General features: G+C 58.8%; 1 protein-coding gene across 5 annotated transcripts in view; it reads right to left on the reverse strand.

The window, feature by feature from the left end:
- Positions 1-7,768: 7,768 nt before the first annotated feature.
- BCAR1 (BCAR1 scaffold protein, Cas family member) overlaps positions 7,769-19,186 on the reverse strand; it is a 37,355-nt gene continuing 25,937 nt past the window's right edge. For 4 of the 5 annotated variants that reach the window (XM_069456568.1, XM_069456567.1, XM_069456570.1 and 1 more), the window contains exons 3-7: positions 14,640-14,801; positions 14,315-14,431; positions 12,465-13,562; positions 11,668-11,757; positions 7,769-8,791 (exon numbers count right to left, since the gene is read on the reverse strand). In XM_069456568.1, coding sequence (XP_069312669.1) covers positions 8,279-8,791; positions 11,668-11,757; positions 12,465-13,562; positions 14,315-14,431; positions 14,640-14,801 — 1,980 coding nt within the window. In that variant the 3' untranslated portion in view covers positions 7,769-8,278. Of the gene's footprint in view, positions 8,792-11,667; positions 11,758-12,464; positions 13,587-14,266; positions 14,432-14,639; positions 14,802-19,186 lie in introns of all 5 variants that reach the window. The other variant, XM_069456569.1, reaches the window with a different exon arrangement.

Consider the following 19,186-nt stretch of genomic DNA (forward strand, 5'->3'; position numbering starts at 1 on the left):
ATTAGTTGGGTGTCATGGTGCGTGCCTGTAGTCCCAGCCACTTGGGAGGCTGAGGCAGGAGGATCGCTTGGGCCTACGAGTTTCAGGTTGCTGTGAGCTGTGATGACACCACTGCACTCTAGCCCGGGTGACAGAGCGAGACTCTGTCTCAAAAAAAAAAAAAAAAAAAAAAGAAGACAAAAAACAAAAAATGAATGGATAACAAAATGTGGGATATACATACAATGGGACGTTACTCAGCCATAAAAAGGAATAAAGTTCTGAAACAGGCTACAACATCGGTAAACATTAAAAACATCACATAAGGGAAATAAGCCAAACACACAAGGACAAATATTGTATGATTCCACTTATATGAAACATCTGCAACAGGCAGATTCATAGAGACAAAAATTAGGTTAGAGATCCACAGGGGCTTGGGGGAGAGAGGAACGGGAAGTTACTGTTTGGTGGGTACAGGGTTTCTGTTTGGGGTGATGAAAAAGTTTGGGAAATAGTGATGATGGTTGCACAATACCGTGAATGTCATTAGTGCCACTAATTGTACACTTAAAAATGGTTCAAGTGGCAAACTTTGTTGTATATATTTCATCACCGTTTAAAAGAATTAATGTAATAAGCCCAAATCCCTTGAATCATACACTTTAAATGGGTGAACATACGGTATATGAATTACATCTCAATAAAGCTGTTCAAACAGATACTGAGGAATCAGCCTCTTTCGACAGCTCCCTAGAGAGCAAATCCAGGAACAGGAGCCGTTGAAGGAAGGGAAAACGTTCAGCCTAGAGCTCGGCCGACAATCAGAAAGCCTTGGGGGTGGCTTTGGAGGAGTCACCCACCTCCAGTGGCCACAGGACAGACAGACATGGCCATGGCCTGACCGTGCAGGCTGGAGAGTCGCAGGACCTGTTAAATTCACGCTGCCGGGCCTCCAGGCTTCCAGGGCTCAGGAACTATGGGGAAGGCGTGGGCACCCAGCACACGACAAGGGCTTTGGGGCAGACGGAGCAAAGGGCAGAGAGCTTCCAGCCCCCAGTCTCGCCGAGCCCCCCTTGCCAACGCGGGCATCCCTTCCTCTGTCGCAGGGCGCTGCCTGCTCTCCATGGAAGCTCTCAAGGACAACCCGGGGTCGCCTCTCAAGAGGACCAGCTTTCCTCAGAGCCACCCATCCCCGTGGCCTCCAAGAGCAGACCTTGGAGTGGCTGGAACACAGCCCCGGTTCTTCACACCTCCCCATGCCCACGCCTGCGCCAGGAAACTTCCATGGAAGGCGAAAGACAATGTGCAAACCAGCAGTGACAGAACGTGCAGGAGAACCGAGATCTGGCCCCCTCAGGAGGCCCAACGACACCAGACAGCCCCAGGGCTGCCCTTGATTCCCGACCACAGCGGCCCTGACCTCGCCCTGCTTCCAACTCAGGACCAGCTGGGAAAGCCAAGGACGCACCTCGCCGACCACATGAGACGCCCCCTCGGAGCGAGCCCTCGCCCGCGTCCCGGGCCGCTTGTGCTGCTGGAACAGACCACAGACGGTAACCGACAAAACACAGAAATGTATTTTCTCACAGTTCTGAAGGCTGGGAGTCCAAGGTCAAGGCGCCAGCAGGGTTGGAGGCTCTGGCTCCAAGATGGCACCCGGAGCACTGCGTCTTCACCTGGAGGACACGAGGGGCTGAGCTCGCCCTTTGGCCCTTCACCCTTGACCTTTGCAAGGGTGTTAATCCAACCAGGGAGGGCAGAGCTTCGCAGCCTAATTGCCCCTTAAAGGTCCCAGCTCTTAATGCTGTCACGATGGCAACAACATTTCAACAGGAATTTCAGGGGACACACTGTCACACCGCAGCAGCCTGTCCCTCGCTTCCTCCCGCTGGCTGCCAGCCACCCCAGGGCACCTCTGAGCTTCCCCATGTCCGTTGGGATCTTCCCCTCTCTCCTGCTTGCCTTGGAGTCTCTGCCTGACACAAGTGACAGTGGCCGACTTCCTTGCTGTGGCAAGCCCTGAATAGATGTCCTCTGCTCATTCTCATTTGGGCGGGGTTCGTGTATCTCCACAAACACCAGCACCTGCCCCCCACATGCCACCCCTCCTGGGCCGCAGCCCACCTCCCGCTGTCGCGGGCCCTGCACTAGCCCTGCACCGCCATGCAGCAGGAGGAGAATAGATCGGGTTGGCTCAGGAAGCACCCTGCGCTTTCATTCAAGAAGACATTGCCCCCAGCCTCACCTAGCCAGGGACAAAACCTGGTTGGGAATTTTGGAAATACTTATTGGCGCTGTGAGAAGGGTCCCAATCCCCTGTGTAAACCCGGTCCCCGAGTCCTTCCCCTTGTGGCAGGGGAAGGGAAATTTTATGAAGGGGCCACTCCGAATGGGGTGCAGGAATCAACCCTCGGTTTTGCTGTTAAGGCACAGCCAGTGTGGAAAACCGTCCGACAATTTCCATCAACCTACCCCTACCCTGTCCCCCAGCCGCTCCATTCCTAGGTATTCACCCAAGAGAAACGAACACACGTCCGCATGAAGACCTGTCCTTAGCAGCTTTATTTGTGATAGATCAAAACCAGAGCGTGGAGAGGCACATCCCGGTGCATTCATACCATGAGTCACTATTCAGCATGAAAAGGGAAGAAGCTGCTGAGACCTGCAACCGCATGGATGAACTTCAAAAGCACGGTGCTGGGTTAAAGGAGCCACACGGAAGGCGCACACGCCATGGGATTCTATTCATGTGAAATTCCACCACTGGCAAAACTGATCTATGGGGAGGGTACAGAGTTTCGGTTTTGCAAGATGAAAAGTAGTGGGCATTGGCTGCCCAACACTGTGAACACACTAAACACTGCTCGAGTGCATGTTCAAAAACGGTTAAGACGGGGCTGGGCCCGGTGGCTCACGCGTGTAATCCTAGCACTTGGGAGGCCCAGGCAGGAGGATCACGTGAGGCCAGGAGTTTGAGACCAGCCTGAGCAAGAGTGAGACCCCATCTCTCTATAAAAAATAGAAAAAATTAACCAGCTCTCACACATGTGGTCCCAGCTACTGGGGAGGCTGAGGCAGGAGGATTGTGTGAGCCCAGGAGTTTGAGGCTGCAGTGAGCTATGATGACGCCACTGCACTCTAGCCTGGGCGGCAGAGTGAGACCCTGTCTCAAAAAAAAAAAAAAAAAAAAGTGGTTAAGATGATAAGTTTTATGTGCATTTTACAATTAAAAGGTTTTCTTAAATTAAAAACAAAGACTAATCTATGGAGAAAGAAATCAGAACAGTGGGTGTTTCTGGAAACGGGGGATTGGCTGCCAAGGGGGCAGGTGTAAGAAATGCTGTCTGTCGTGATGGGGGTGGGGGTTACAGGACATATGCATCCGTCACATGTCAGCCTATATACACTTTCAATAGGTGTGTTTTACCCTAAGTAAAGTATAATTCCATTACAACATAAATAAAGGAAGAGGCGGTGCAGGAGGCTGCAGTACTTGGGGACCCCAAACGCATCCCTCCCCTCCCACCCAGGCGGGCCGCAGCTCTGCCGCACACCCCTGCCCCGGCTCCCGGCACACGTGTCTGGTCTGTCCCCTGGTGTGCACATCCCGCTTCCCCAGCACCTGACTCTTCGCCTCCGGGCTCCTTCCTACCAATGCACGGGAGTTGTGGGGGAGGGATGGTCAGGATCCTGTGCTCCCGAGGGCCAGGTGTGGGGCCGCCTCCCCGCCCCACGCAGCTGTGTTGGTTCCCTTGGCCTGGGCAGCCAGCTGTAGAGGGGGAGGGGTGCAGCAGGTCGGCTCAGGCAAGACACGGGCTGCCAGGGCCTGGCCGCTGTGCCCTCTCGCCCTATGCTGGGCCACCCAGAGAGGTGGCCGGTTCTCAGCCGGTGCCTGGTCTGCACTAGGGCCCTCCTCGCTCTGCCCTGACCCCTCCACCCTGACTCTGGTCCCCTTGGGCCACAAGGGCCTTTCCTGCCATGCCCAGGCGCTGGCTTTTCTGCTCCCTGTGCCTCCGCCCAAGATGCCCCTGCTGCTCCACAAACTCTAAATGTCCCCTTCAGAGCAAGGCCCTCCTGGCTGCTTAGCGGGTGGTGGTGTAGATTTTACTTATTTTTAAAGTAGACTCTTTTCCCAGCCTCTCCCACCCTGCCCACGTAAGCCAGGTGGGAGAGTTTGGGAAGAGAGTCCAGCGTGCTGCGGGCAGGAATTCGTTGTTGGTTTCCGGTGGGCTACTGCAGTCGGGGGGCCGGTGAGCGCCGGCTGACGGGACGAACCGACCTGCGGAACAGGAGGTTTCCCGCAGACCAGGCCACACGACACCTGTCTCCTGTTCTGCCTTCCCGCCTCCCACACTGTTGCCTTCCCTCCCTGTCATTAGACACTCTTCTAGAATGAGCCAAGGCTATGAATTCAAGGAAGAAATACAAAGAACCAATCAGCATGGATCGTGTGAGGCTGGTCCCTGTGCTGTCCAGATGGGTGGGGTCGTTTGTCCTGTGGGACCCATGCTAGAAGCATCCCCATTCGCATACATAGAAACAGGATCAGAGAGGGTAAGTAACTTGCCCAAGGCTCCACAGCTGCCTAACACAGAAACCTGTGCCGTGAACAAACACCTTGCCGTCCTCAGTGCAGTGGGAATTCAGAACAGCCGAGAGGCATTTTCCTGTGCGTGTGGGGGCGCTGGCCCTGCCTCTGGCAGCCTCAACCCCAAATTTCTCCCTCCCCAGTTTCCCGAGAGTTGGGAAAGGGCTGCACCACCCACCCTACCGCCCAAACCAGGAACTGGGTCTCCCCGACACCCACTACGCCTTGAGGTCCAGCCTCCATCAGCTATCATCAGGGTGACAGCAGGGCCCCCCGCTGGTCCCCAGGCCCAGTCTCCCCCGGATGCCCCGCGCTCGGCTCCGGGCCCCCGTGCACCGGTGCCTGTGTGCAGGGCCTGCTCCGTGCGAATGTGCCAAGGGCAGCTCATCCCTCCGAGCCGCCCTGCACACGGCCCAAGTGACTGCCACAGACGTCGGCTGAGCCTTCGCTTCTTAGCAGTCTCGAGACCGGGTGGCCTCCGCCATCCACCCAAGCCTCCCTCCTATACCCCGGGGCGCAGCCCTCCCCCACCCCCAGCCTCTCCCCTACTTCGCCACACTGCCCAGGGGTTTTCAGGCACTAATGGATCCACTAAATCCTTTGTCCGAGGTCCTCCAGACCAGCAGACTAGGCTGGGGCGCAAACCCGGGGCCTTTGGACTCGTCCCTGGAGGACCCCTCCCAAGGCAGGGCCTGGGGGAGGAGGCTGTGGGTCGAAGGCCACCTTGTTTAGCCCCAGCTCGGCCAGGGCCACAGCTGCTGCCATCCCAGGCTCCCACGCCAGCCCTGCTCTGGGACATCCTGGCCACTTGGGCACACTCCCAGGCAGGGATTATCGCCCAAGGTCTCCAGATAACAGGCTGGCACACAGGTATGTAATGGGGAGCCCCAGGCAGGCGTCCTCCACCTCCGTGACCGTGACCACAGCACCATGGCCTGCCTCTGGCTCCTGTCCTGCTGGGCCCTCCTGGGCACCGCCATCGGTGAGTGCTGGGCCCCGCGGGGACAGGAAGGTGGTCTCCCCTCTCCCCCATCCCCAAGCCCAGCGAGGGGCAGCGGGGTCCCTGCTCCTAGCTCAGCTGTGCACAGTGGCATGGGCCTGAGCAAGTCACCCTGTCCCTGAGCCTCACTGGCCCCACCTCTACAGGGGGGCGCTGGGAGGTTTGGACCAGACCTCAGGTCCCTGCTTCTCCTCCCCACACCCAGCCGGTCTGAGGCTCCCAGGGGAGGGAGCGGATGTCCCTGGGGCTTCCTGGTGGCCTTCAGAAAGTTCTCTGAACCATCAGTGGCTCCCACACAGGCTCAGATGGTGCATGTGGGCAGTTGTGGCTTGGCACCTTCAAACCCAAATCTTTTGGGACCTTGAGCCCTCCTGCCCTTTTAAACTCCTGTTCAGAGTGCTTGCTATGGGCCAGGCACAGAGCTCGTGCCTTACCTGCTGACTCGCCCAGCATCTGTATGCCACAGCCGTGAGGCCAGCAACTGTGTGATTCCCATTTTGCTGATGGGGAAACTGAGACTCCATGTAGTCTAGCAGCGGTGGAGCCCTGGCTACGGGCCTGCAACCCACCTGACACCCTGCCCGGGTGGCTTGCCCGGCTGAGGTGGGGACACGGTCCCACTGCCCTGCGTCCCAGTGCCCAGGGTTCCCTCTGGAGGATTCCAGGGTTGGGCCAGGACAGTCAGGGCTGACTTCTCGGAGGAGGGGAGGTGGGAGCCAGGTGGGGGCCAAGAGGGAAAATGGGTGGGATGGTGCCCACGCTGGAAGGGAGCTTGGGGTCCGCAGGCTGCGTGTGGGCAGATGTTTGAGCCTAGAGGTTGGGAGACCAGGGGAAGTTTCCAGAGGAGGTGGCATTGTCACAGTGGGGTCACCACAGTGGGGTCTGGGTAACCAGATGTAGAAACCAGCAGATGGTGACCAGGCTTAGAGAGGTCTGCCAGCGGAATCAATGGCAGAGCTGGGACTGCCTCGTGGATCCAGTCTGAAGGACTCGGGCACAGCCCTGGGCCCACAATTGTCACCTCTCTGGTGACAACTGACCCCTCCCTGGACTCTGCCAGGGCAAGGGCACCCTTTCAGGCCTGGAGACACGTCCTCTCTCCTTCCTGCAGGGTGACTCTGGTGGCCCCCTGGTCTACCAGAAGGACGGAGCCTGGACCCTGGTGGGCATCGTGTCCTGGGGCAGCGGCCCCTGCTCCACCTCCACGCCCGCTGCGTACGCCCGCGTCACCGCGCTCCTGCCCTGGGTCTGGAGGCTGAGCCCCTTCCTTCCCCACCATCTGTGTAAAAAACTCAAATAAAACCACCGAGAGCGACTGCTTACACCTTGGTGTCTGTGTCCCCACCAGCGTGGGTGGGGGTTGGGAGGATGGTTGCAGCACCCGGGACCCCTCTGTGGAGTTTAGAGCCGGGACAGCTAGCAGAGCCCCCAGCCCTATGCTCTTCTTTGTACAGACAGGTAAACTGAGGCCCAAGTTCATACGCAGAATGGTCAGAGTTGAGCAGCGCCAGGGGCGCCAGACACACCCTGCAGCTCCCATCCAGGCCACAGGCTGCCGGGGGCACACGCTGGCCGGAGCAAGGCCCTTCTCTGCGCCCCCCGCCCAACTCGGAGGCCAAGTCCGTGTGGAATCCCAACACACTTGGGAAGTTCCACAAACTGGAATGTTAAGTTTCTTTCTAAGCAAAGTTCTGGATAAGGCCTGTGACAGCGAATTTCTCGTGTGCATTCAGGTGTCCCCCAGAGACAGCCTCGGCCCGCGGGGTCTCTCCTCAGGGGTGGGGGAGTCCTAGCAGGGCTTGTCCCCCACTGGGCTGCTCCTGGCCCCACATCTGCCCTTACTACAGACATCTGGGCTCCACGGATGATTCAAGGGGACACGGCTGCCACCCCTGATGGGTGCACTCAGGCTGCGCCTCTGGGCCTCAGACCCTGCAATCTGACAACTGCTCCCCAACTTCTCTCCAGCGCCCAGGCTCTGCCCAGCCCCCACCCGCTCCCACGGCCTGGTGGCCATTTGCAGACCTCACCCCACCTTGCAGGAGACACCCCAGCCCCAGCTCCCGGCCCAGCCCTGGTTTTCTTCTGAAGGGACCCACTTTTTCTTCACCCTCCCCAGAGATGCCACCTCGGTCTTCACCCCCTTAAATCACTTCCCCTGAAGTCTGTCACTCGAGGGCCGAGGACACACCAGCCTTCCCACCCACAGCCTCTCTCTCATCTTGAACACACCTCAGGTACCTGCTTTGCATTTTTAAAATTTTATTTAAATGTAACTATTAGTCAAATGATTGGAAAATCAATAATGAAAAATAGTTCTTTAGGGTTTTCTCCTGGTGCAGAGAAGGAACATGTGATGGCTGCACTTGCCCTGGTGGGGGTCGGGGTCAGCCCGAGGGGTCACACAAGGCCCCGTGGGTTGAGGGACCCTCAAGCCCCCGGCCCCGGCCCCTGGCGGGGTGACCCTCCCTGGGCCGCAGTGCACGCAGGGAAGCCACCAGCCAGCCCTTGGCACAGCTCCTCTGAGGCCGTCCCACATCCTGCCCTGTCATAAATACGTACAAATCCCTGGACAGTCTGGGGCACCAGGCCCAAGGCAGAGCTGGGGTTGCCTGTCCCCAAGCCTGTGGCACATCGACTCTTCAGACGGGCGCCTGGGGTAGCTCGGACCATCACTGCCCCCTACACGTCCTCCCGGTCGCCCGTTCTCAGGCAGCTGCCAGCTGGCCCAGGACCCGGCGGAACTGCTGGGTGCTGTGGCCCAGCTCCTTGACCCTGTCCACCATGTCCTGGGCAGCGGAGGGTGACGGGTACTGCAGGGCAGCGGCTTTGGTGGTGGCCACGATGCCGCGCAGGAGGTCACACAGCAGGTTGCTGTAGTGGGTCACCTGGCTGCGCACGTCGGCCGCCTTGGCCTGCCGCGACAGCGTGTCCCCGATGAACACCAGCTTATGGGCGCTGAGGATGACGAACTTGCTGTGCGCCACGAAGATCTTGGGTGGCTGGTTGGTGGCCACGGCGGTGAAGAAGGCGTCCACGGCGTTGGTCAGCGTGGTCAGGTTGGCCTCGCACTGCTCCAGGTAGAAGAGCAGCAGCTGCCGGTCCGAGGGCCCCAGGCCGCCTGTCCTCCCCGGGCCCAGGGGCTGCGCTGGCGCCCACCTGGCCAGGTCATGGTCTATGGGCCGTGACACCTCCTGCTCCAGGCGCTCAAACTGCTTCAGCTGGGGCGGCAGGGGAAGCAGGACAAGGTCAGGCTCTCGGCCAAGTCAGGACCACAGCCACAGGGCTGGGCAGCCTGCCCTGGGCAAACTGGCCAAGGCTTTTCTAGAAAAGGCTACCCCTCGGAGCTGTGGAGAAACAGGCAATCTCCTGTCCTAGTGATGGATGGGGCCACATACTGTTCGTCTGCTAGAGGTTCTTTTACACATTAACTGCCATGTGAGTTGTATTTAACTCATGCTAGTTTTTAAGCCCGGGGCCTGATGAAACAGGTGTTAACTCCCATTTCTTCATCTTGGGAGCCTTCACTATTTTTCAAATTGGCATGTAATTCACCCACAGAAAATGATCAAAAATAACAAATTTTTCATTAAATTAGAAAGGATCATTTTGTTTTCAAAGCTTTTGTTCTACTTTCACACTAAAACACATGGCCCCAAGGAAAAATTTTTTTTTCTAGTGTGGTAGTCAATGTGTTAAATTACTCTTCCACCAACCTTAAAAGGTAGGATTCCACTTACTTAACATTTTTGAAATGCAAAGATGATAGAGGTGGAGAACAGATCAGTGGCTGCTGGGGGCTCGGGTGCCACCGCCCTGCTCTGGGATCGGACTGTAATTACCTAGCACTTTCACTGGGCAAGCCCAGCGAGGGTGCTGGCGGCCTCCCTGCACTATCTCTGCAACTTCCTGTGAATCTATAAATACTTCTAAATAAAAAGTTAAAAAAAATTTTTCTCCTTAGTTCAAAAGTAATACACACATTATAAAAGCATTCAAATATACCAAGCTGAACAATGGTAGACATCACCTGTACTCCTGCGCCCCTAGAAATAATCTCTGTTAAAATTCTGGTGAATTCTCTTTTAGAACTATACACTAAAGAATTTGCAGATGCAATGGTATAATGTCTTCAAAATACTTTACAAAGAAGAAAGGGAGGCAGACGAAACAGGATTAGCTGCTGTTCTGGTAACTTAGGTGGATGCTGACAGATTCTTGGGGGTTCGCTTTGTCTAATGGGTACCTGGGGAGCTACGTTCTCCAATTTTATAAATCTACTAAATTTTCCATAGTAAAAAAATTTTTTTTTCAGAGACAAGGGTTTTGATCTGTTACCCGGGCAGGAGTGCAGTGGCGCGATCATAGCTCACTGCAGCCTCCAACTCCTGGGCTCAAGTGATCCTCCTGTCTCGGCCCCCTGAGCAGCTACAGCTGTGTGCCCAGCCCGACAGTAAAACTTTTAAGCAAAGGAAAAAGTCATGTGGTGTTAGCCAAATATTCAGAAAGTCAAAATTCACACGTACAAAAAAACTGGTGAATATTCTTTATGACATTTTCCTTTAAATATGAACACTTCTATTTCCTTTTTAATTAGAAAAATGCAAGTGCTATATATAACATATTGTCGCCTACTTTTACCACCTAATGTCGTTCAGTTCTTCCATGTCAGTGAGCATGTATAACAGCATCTAAACTTTTTTCTAATTCCATTTCTGACATGCAAAAAAAAGAAAAAAAAAAATTTTTTTTTTTTTTTTGAGACAACAGTCTCACTCTGTTGCCTGGGCTAGAGTGCCGTGGCGTCAGCCTAGCTCACAGCAACCTCAAAAGGCAGCAACCTCCTGCCTCAGCCTCCTGAGTACCTGGGACTACAGGCATGCGCCACCATGCCCGGCTGATTTTTTTCTATATATTTTAGTTGTCCAGCTAATTTCTCTCTATTTTTTTAGTAGAGACAGGGTCTCGATCTTGCTCAGGCTGGTCTTGAACTCCTGAGCTGAAATGATCCGCCTGCCTCGGCCTTCCAGAGTGCTAGGATTACAGGTGTGAGCCACTGCACCCGGCCAAAAAAAAAAAAAAAAAATTTTTTTTTATTAAAAAAAAAAAAAAAAAAAAGCATCTAAACTTTCTACTAACAGCAGTGCTCACCTAGGAGTCACCAGAAGGGGACGATGTATCCTCCCAGTGCTGGTTCTGGCCAGGGCAGTGACCAGTGTGCTTGGACACAGGGATGGACAAGCTCTGTTTTCTCCAAGGGACAAGGCTTTAAGTCTTAATCAGCAAAGCCAATATGAAACTGCCCCTTCCTAACTCTTCAAACCCTGTTTTCCCCTCTTACGCAGCTACTTGGTAAAATTCACCTCTTGGTTCTCTTGTCCAGGGAGACAATACACGGTTTTCTTCTTCATTAAAAACTTTGGTGGGTCTTTTTATTCTTTGACAATTCTTAACAGCTACAGAATATTCTACCGTACAAATGTTCATACCTTCTTCAACCAATACTCTACCGTTAAAACATTTTGGGGATAGAGGGGTTCCAGATTTTTCACTGATATGAAAATGGAATAAATATCTCAATGTGCATTTTAACTTGTTTTTTATGTCCTTTATGTCACTCGAGCCCAGGAGTTGGAGGCTGCAGTGAGCTATGATGATGCGACTGCACTCTAGCCCGGGTGACAGAATGAGACCCTATCTCAAAAAAAAGAAATTTCTGAAGAATGTGTAATGCTGTGCAGACATGCCTGAGACAGAAGCAGGATGCAGTGTTCGCAGAGCCCTGTCTGGACAGGCGGGGAGAGGTCCCAGGGGAGGGAGCAGGTGACAGGCAGCCCAGCTGCGGGGTTTGCTCCTGCTGTGTCCACCTGTCTGTCCTCTCTGCCTCCCACCTGCACCCTGGCAATAACTTACAAATGGAGATGGCCAAGGGGCTGCGATGGGACGGGACTGGCCAGGGACCGGCACCAGGCCCAGCCTTGAGCGCTGGGGGGCTCTTGCCTATGGATGAGACCACCGTGCTGGGAGAAGCTGGGGAACCCGAGGGTCTCGCCCTGCTAGGCAGGTGCCGGGGGCCTGGGCGTCACTGGGGCCTCACCTGCTGCAGCTCCAGCTGGCTCTTCGCCTGCCGCACGATGTTGCCCTTTTCCAACAGCTCCTTCTGGGTCTTCTCAAACTCTTCCTTCCCCTGCAGGGGCAGAAAGGGCTGGGCTGGGTCCAGTCTCTGCTGAGCCAACAGAGCCAGCCGGCCCCTGCAGCGCAGTGAGGGCCCAATGGCCACCAGGTGGCGCTGCGCACACCAGGCTGGCACGGGCCTGGCCCAGGAAAGGGCTGGGCACAGGGTGGGCTCCACAGGGAGGAGGGACAGTCTGTGGGGCGTGGCCGCCCCTCCCCCCCAGTTCCCAGGTTCCCACAGGAATTAACTCCAAGCCCCTTCCCTTGGCCTACAAGGCCCAGCACCTGGTCCCTGGCCCACCACACCCAGCCTGGAACAGTCTGCACCAGGACGTCCACCTGCGGGCACCCAGGCCTCTGCGCAAGGGTCTCAGCCTCGGGACCAGCCCCAGCCCCAGCCACCTTCCCATCACCTTATTCTAAGTCCCCCATGCCTCAAAGCGTCTTTGTATTGTATTCTTCCAGAATCTGCCACCCGAAATACAGCAAAGCCACCTCTGCCATGGTCATCAGAGCCGCCCAGCCCCGGAAGTGCTCAGGAGCCACTCCTGGTTGGTACTGCAGAACCCGGTGACACGGTCACACTGGGCCAACGTGGGCTGAGGAATGGGCTTCCCGGGGCCATCTGGCCTGGAAGGCCCAGGTGAGAGGAGGATGCAGGGACTTACCAGTGGCCGGCCCTGTGCGTGGGGGGAGGGCGGGGGACGGGGGCACACCCACCTGCAGGTGGACGTAGTCATAATCCTCCATCCAGCCCCCCTCGCTGTTCTCATACTGCCCATCCGATGAGTCCTGGGAGGTGAACTTGGGTGGTGAGGGTAGGGGCCGTGACTGGATGCTGCTGGCCTTGTCGGTGGGGTTGGGGTGCAGGGGGCCACCCCCCTCGGGCCCTGGGGCAGGGGCCTTGGTCCGTCTGAAGAGCAGTGAGGCATTGCCGTGCAAGAAGGAGGCCAGCTGTTTGGCATCTTCGGGCACAGCCCGTGAGCAGGCCACCAGGCGGTCCAGGTCTTCAGAGGTGGCTCCCGGGCCTCCCCGGCCACTGTCAAGGGCCTGACCATGTGCCACCAGCGTCTGGTACACGTCCTCCATCTTCTGCAGTTGCCTGCTAAGCTTGGCATGCAGGGCACGGTCAGATGTGTGGGCAGCGTTGCCCACAGCGCTGTGGGCAAACTCCAGCAGCTCGTGGACAGCGCCCTGGACAGCAGCCACAGCGGCCCGCAGGTCCTGCACCGGAGGCTCCTGCAGCTCGGGGGTGCTGCGCCAGCCCCCGCCCCCCCCAGCACTGCCCGCCAGGTCCAGGAGGTGGGCTACAGTGGCGCTCACACCCTGCTGGAGCCGTGCCAGGGTCTCCACAGCGACCTCCAGCTCCAAGGGTTCCCGGCCTGGCCCTGCCACCTCCAGGGAGGACACAGACTGGCTGCTGCGTGTGCTGCCAGTGCTCGAGGCCGACAGGCGCTTGCCATCAGCTTGGGCCTCGCGCTCGGCTGGGGGTGGCACTGAGTACACGCCGTCGTCAGCCACGCCGCCGTTGGCTGCCTCAGGAGGAAGCGGCCGTTCACGGGGCACGTCGTACAGGGTGCCGGGGCCGGGCCGCCGCAAGCCAGGGGGCACGTCATAGAGGTCGGGGGCAGGGGGTGGGACGTCATACACGTCCTCGGCTGGCGGGGAGTCCGGAGGGGGCGCAGCAAGGACCAGCGGGTGGCGGGCTGGGTCAAAGGGCTTGGCCTTGGCGAAGGCGGGGGGCACGTCATAGGTCTCCTCACGCAGCAGCGGGCCGTCGGGCACGTCCTTGCTCACTGATGGAGGAACGTCGTACACCTGGGGGCCAAGCAGGGGCCAAGGCTGTCCGTCATCTGCCTGCCCACTGCAGGGGCCGGGGTAGGACCCAGCCACACACACGCATGCACACACACACACAGCCCGGGGACACGTTCGTCATGAGTCTTACTCACAATGGTTGTGGTTAAGAGCCCAACTCTGGAGGCAGGTGACTGCCTGTCTGTGCCTGTCCACTCAGCTATGACAGGGAGGACCTCGCAGGGTCACACGTGTGTTAATGCACATAACTGTGTGTGTGCAGACATTCAGTGAAACGTTATCTATTCTACTGCCACTGCCCCCACCGTCATCGTCACTATCATCACCAACACCACCGCCGTCACTGCCACTGTCACGTGTGGACGAGATTCTACTCTATAGCAGGCATGTGGCTGAGCTGTGCGTTATACTCAGGTGGCCACACCCTGGTTTCCCCAGGACAGTCCCGGTTTGTGCCTGATGTTCCCATGGAACTATTAGTGCCGCTTTCACTCTCAGAAGTATCCTGGTTTACATGACAGACCCTGTGGTCACCCTCTTGGCACCTCTAAGAACCTGCTGAGAAGGGCCCCTGACGGGCCGGCCCATAGGTGAAGCGGCTGAGGCCCCCGCACACATATATACACAGGGCAGAGCGGGGCCGGGGGCCAGTCTCCTCCTGCCCCCAGCCCTGTGCACACACCCGGTCACCCACAACCACCCGCAGAGTAAGGCCTCAGCCTCCAGGACCCCAGCATTTGCCGCCTGCTCACCGCATGGTGGCTGGATGGCGGCAGGCCCTTCTCCACGCTGGGGGGCACGTCGTACACGTCCAGCAATGGGTCTCGGCCATTGGGACCCTTGACAGCCATGGGGGGTGTGTCATATACCTAGAGGCAGAAAGGGTGCAGTGTTACAGGTGCCAGGGCCATCTGGGTGGAGTGGGGACGGTGAAAGGGCTGCAGCAGCCCCCCCAGGACCGGGGCTGTGGACGCTGGGTGGCTCAGGCCCTGCCTGGGGCGCAGAAAACCCAGCTCCCTGGGCGAGGCCAAGCAGAGGCACAGACTCCCGTCCCGGCCCTGATCCCCGAACACCTACCTCCTGGCCATACTGGTTGGGAAGCAGCCCCCGAACAGGGGGCACATCGTAGATGTCCTGGGGTCCTGGGGCCAGCAGGTGGCGTGGGATGTCGTACTCGTCCTGCTCCGGGTGGGAGGCATCGTAGACGTAGCCCTGCCCTACTCGGGTGGGCACCACCACCTGGGGGCAGACGGCCGACTTCAGCCCTGGCCCCCAAGCCAGCCCTCAGGATCCCCCACAGGCCCCCGGGGAGACCCCGCTCACAGCTGCAGGCCACTCCCCTGTGCGCAGGCAAGGCCCACGAAGCCACTGGGTCTCATCCCCTTCGTATCCTCTGACCTTTTTTCAGTGAAATGCAGCACGTGGGGTGCAATAAGACCCCTATGTTTTTAGAGCTGTCTGGTTCTGGGCCAGGAAACAGAAAGTTTCTATAGTTGGATGACCCGGAAGGTTCCAGAGGAGGGTGCATGTAAGTGGACCAGGAGGGGAGGAGGCAGAGTGAGGGGCTGAGGCCCTGGCTCTGGAGGACACTGCCAGCGGGCAAGGGCCACCCTTGACTGGTTGCCTGGCCCCCCACGGTGAGAAACCACAGCCTGTCGTCACCTCCCAGCCACTCCCTCCTCAGAAATGCCTGCCCCAACCACAGGACCCAGCAGCTGCCTCCCTGCTCTGGGGACAGGTGCAGGTCCCTAGCTGGGCCCAGCGGACGTGGCCTGAAGGGGCTACCAAGGAGTCAAGGCCTGGGACCTCCAAGGAGGTGGGGACCCAGCAGAGCAGCAAGCACCCTCCCCTGTCCCCTGGCAGCCCGTCTGAGGGACATCCTGAGGACAGGAGAACCAAGCACTCGCATATCTCAGGGCAGCTCGGGAGGGCAGGTGGGTGGCAGGGGAGCTACAACCAGAACCAAGGCCCCTGCTGCCCTCTGCACCCGCACCTGCAAAGCCGCCTTGCAGCAGGCAAGACCCCAACCACCTGACGGACAAGGTCTTGGAGGGGGGACGCTGGTCCAGGAGGCCAGCCCTTCCCCTCCCCCGGTGCTCTCACCCTGGCCCGGGGCGCTGGGCTACGGCAGAGCAGCCTCGGCACACGTGGTGGGCGGCTGTGGGGGTGGGGCCTGCTCGGGACAGCACTGCCCCTCAGCCCAGCACAGCCGAGCGGGCAGGGGCGTGCCTGGCAGCCTCCTTCCCCGCAGGCGTCCGTGCGCCACCCTGCACCACCCTGGGCAGGATGAGGCCCAGCTCAGGCCCCCACAGCTCCCCGAGGGGCTCCCTGTTCAGCTCTCTCCACAGAAAGGCCTTTGTTCCCTTATCAAAGGGGACGTCTGGGACAGGGTTGACTCTGGCCCTCCCCACACACAGCCCTGGGGGCAGCAGAGAAGCAAGCCCCTCCTTCGGGCTCCACCAGCACCCTGAGCAGCACCCTGCGCAGGCCTGCCTGAGGCCGGCGGCTCTGAGGACAGGCGCCGGCTCCCCAGGAGCAGCTCGACCTCCCTGCAGGCAGCGCAGGCACCAGCAGCCCTGGGCCTGGCCCAGCCTCCCAGGCAGCGGCAGGGCCGGGCAGAGCTGGGCGGTGGCAGGGCTGGGCGGTGGCAGGGCTGGGCGGTGACGCTGGGCCTGCGGGGCCTCTGGGCCGTCTGGCAGCAGAGGGGCAGGCTGGGCGGTGCTCCCTGCCCCCGGGGCGTCTGCGTGGAGTTGGGGCAGCCTCTCCAGACGCATCTCCCTCCTCGAGCCCCAGACTGGAGTCTCCTCCAGAGCTATTTTTAGACACTGGAACCTGCCAACAGCGGGGCAGGCGGGGGCTGGCGGGACGTGGCAGGTTGGCCGGGCCTTGAGGCAAGGCCCAAAGCTTCTCCAGGCCCCTCAGCCTCCCAGAGGCAGGTGGGGCGAGCCGGGTAAGCCCCTGAAGCCAGGAGGCGGTGTGACACCCTCCAACTTGTGCCCTCACGCAGCCAGACCCCAGACCCAGGGCTAACGGCCGCTTGCCAGTCCTGCGGCCGAGGCGGGTGGCAGCAAGCAGCCACAACACCACTGAACAGCAAATGCTTTCTTGTCAGGAAACTGCAGGCCAGACAGCAGCGGGGAAAGCCTGTTAGGGAAACGGACTCTCCGGAGAGCTGCTGAGCCCCGCTAACGATGGGCCAGCCTGCTCTGCACCTGCGGCCTCATTAGCGGGACCTGGAGGCCCCTGGGGGCCTGGGGGACACAGCCAGTGTCCGGGAGGAGGAGCCAAAGACACAGCCACTGACACAGGACCCACACGCTGGCACACACCCCCACACAGTGCAGGGGAAACACACACAGCAGGGCACGCTGCCAGGAGCACTAGCAGCCCAGGCGGCGCAGGGCCCTGGAGGCCACGTCCCCCCGTCCCCTCCTCCCCAACAATCGGGCCTCAAGGGAAGGGACGAATGACTGAGAAATACGCCCTAGCCTTCAGATCAGTCCCAGGAGGTGATTAAGTCCCAGAGCAGCCTTAGTCCTGCAGGGAGAGGTTGGCCCCTGATGGCCTCCCAGCTCCGCACTCTGCTTTGGGGCCCCTGATCACCTCCAGGCACTCGGTTGCTGGTCTCGCCCTTTTGAAAAGTGGATGTCACCCCCCGACCTGGGCCATCTCCCTGCTCTGTGCAGCCCGCCCCTCATCCAGAAGGCTCATTTTCCTCCCCTGGGAAAGCGAGCTCCACAGGAGCACCATGGGGTCGGGCAGGTGACCATGACTCCTAGGACACACCTGAGAGGGAGACACTCACCTGAGCAGGGTCCAGCGCTGCCTGAGCGCGGGGACGAAGCCTCCCGGGGTGCGGAGAGTTGAGATCCAGGCAGAACAGGACTGAGCTCACACCACGTCCCTTGGGCCTGACTCAACGCTACACCTGTCCCCTTGAGCACAGCTGCAGCCCCTGACCCAGGGGCGCTCCCCCAAGAGTGACCTCATACAGATGCCTTCCCCTGGGGGCTCCTATGGGCACACAAAGGAGCCTCTGCCCTCAGCTCCCGAAAGCCCACGCCCTGGCCCAAAGGGTCTCGGGACCCAGGGTAGCCCCGGCCTCTCCCCCAGCCACGCAGGTCACTCGGCTCCCCTCAGCACCAGAGGGAACCTGTTCCAGGCCCAGGGGTCTGACCTCTCCTGGCCACCGGCCTTGTCACTTGCCCTCTCGGCTTCCTGGGTGCCAGTGGCCTCCTGCCCACATGCAGTTCTGGTAAGTCAGCCCCGCCGACCTCTGCCGGGGGCAGGAGACGGGTTCCCACGCATCTGAGGGCAGGACCTTGAATGTGGCACAGATGCACACATCCAGATGCTGCTTGTGACGAAGACACCAGCAATCCAGAGCCACCCAGTGCCAACCCCAGCAGAGGGGTGGCCCAGCACACTCTAGACAGGAGTTTAGTAGCCCAAGAAAATGCTTTTGAGATCTGACGCTGGATTTACAACTTCAAAATGCAAAACTACGTGTACGAATCTGTGAAACAAATAGAGAATATGCTAGACAAAATATGCCAAAATCTCCCAGTGAGTGATTACCTCTTGATTGCGGAATTTCATCTCTAGACTTTTTCAGACATTATGCATTTTCTATGGCAAACAAGCATCGCTTTCATGATCACAAAACACAAGCAGACACAATCAAGGCTGCCCAGGCCAGGAGCAGTGAGGCTTCCCAGGGGAGGCCAGTTGGGCCTAACACAGGGCAGTCCTTCCTGGGCCACCAGCTAGGTCAGAGCTTGTGGGACACAGGCCCAGGCATAGAAGGGCGCAGCCGGGTAAGCCCCTGAAGCAGTCTGCGAGCAGGCCCCTTGCCTGGGAGGAAAACAGAACAGCTACCAAAATACAGGCTCAAGGCCAAGGCCAGGCCCCAAGGTCTCACTGCTGCTTCCTGGCCACAGGGCTCTTGCTGCCTGCCCAGCCTCCCATTCGCACCAGGACAAGCTTGGGGAGGGGAGGGCAGGGAAAGGGTGTGCCTGAGCAGGGTGCGTGCGGAGTGTGGACTGCGTGTGGGTGTGTGTGAGCATGTGCATTCTTATGTGTGAGAGGTGGGCGTGCACATGCGTTCATACGTGTGGGCTGGGGGAGTGAGTGTGCACTTGTGTTCAGATGTGTGGGTGTGGAGTGCCAGGCACTGCCCCCCCTGGCAGGACCCTGCCCCTCCCCTCAGAGCCAGCATGAGAGCAGCCCCACCCTGGGCTGTCCCAGCACGGCACACTTCCGCTACTGGCCTGTCTCTGGCCAGATGGCTGAAGAAGCAGGTAGTTGGTGATCCAGGCTCCCCTTGTGGCCAGGGGTGTGGCCAATCTGCCTACTGACTCGCTGCCCAGCTGGCACCAGCAAGGTCCCCACCTCAGCCCTCGGCTGGCTCTGAGGACAGAGGCTCAGTGCCATGGGCTGAGTGTCCACTTCACTTGGCCACTGCCTGACCAGACACAGGTGGCTCTGGACGGGACACGGTGCCAACATGAGGCTGAGCCTGGGCCCTGGGAAGCTGACCCAGCAGGGCCCGGGTTGCTTCTCCTAAGGGCCAGCTGCTGTGCCCACTACCAGGTGGTCTCACCCCCCTGCCGTGGTCTCCCCGG

The sequence above is a fragment of the Eulemur rufifrons genome, chromosome 23 (genome assembly GCF_041146395.1).
Source record: "Eulemur rufifrons isolate Redbay chromosome 23, OSU_ERuf_1, whole genome shotgun sequence".
Classification (NCBI taxonomy): Eukaryota; Metazoa; Chordata; class Mammalia; order Primates; family Lemuridae; genus Eulemur; species Eulemur rufifrons.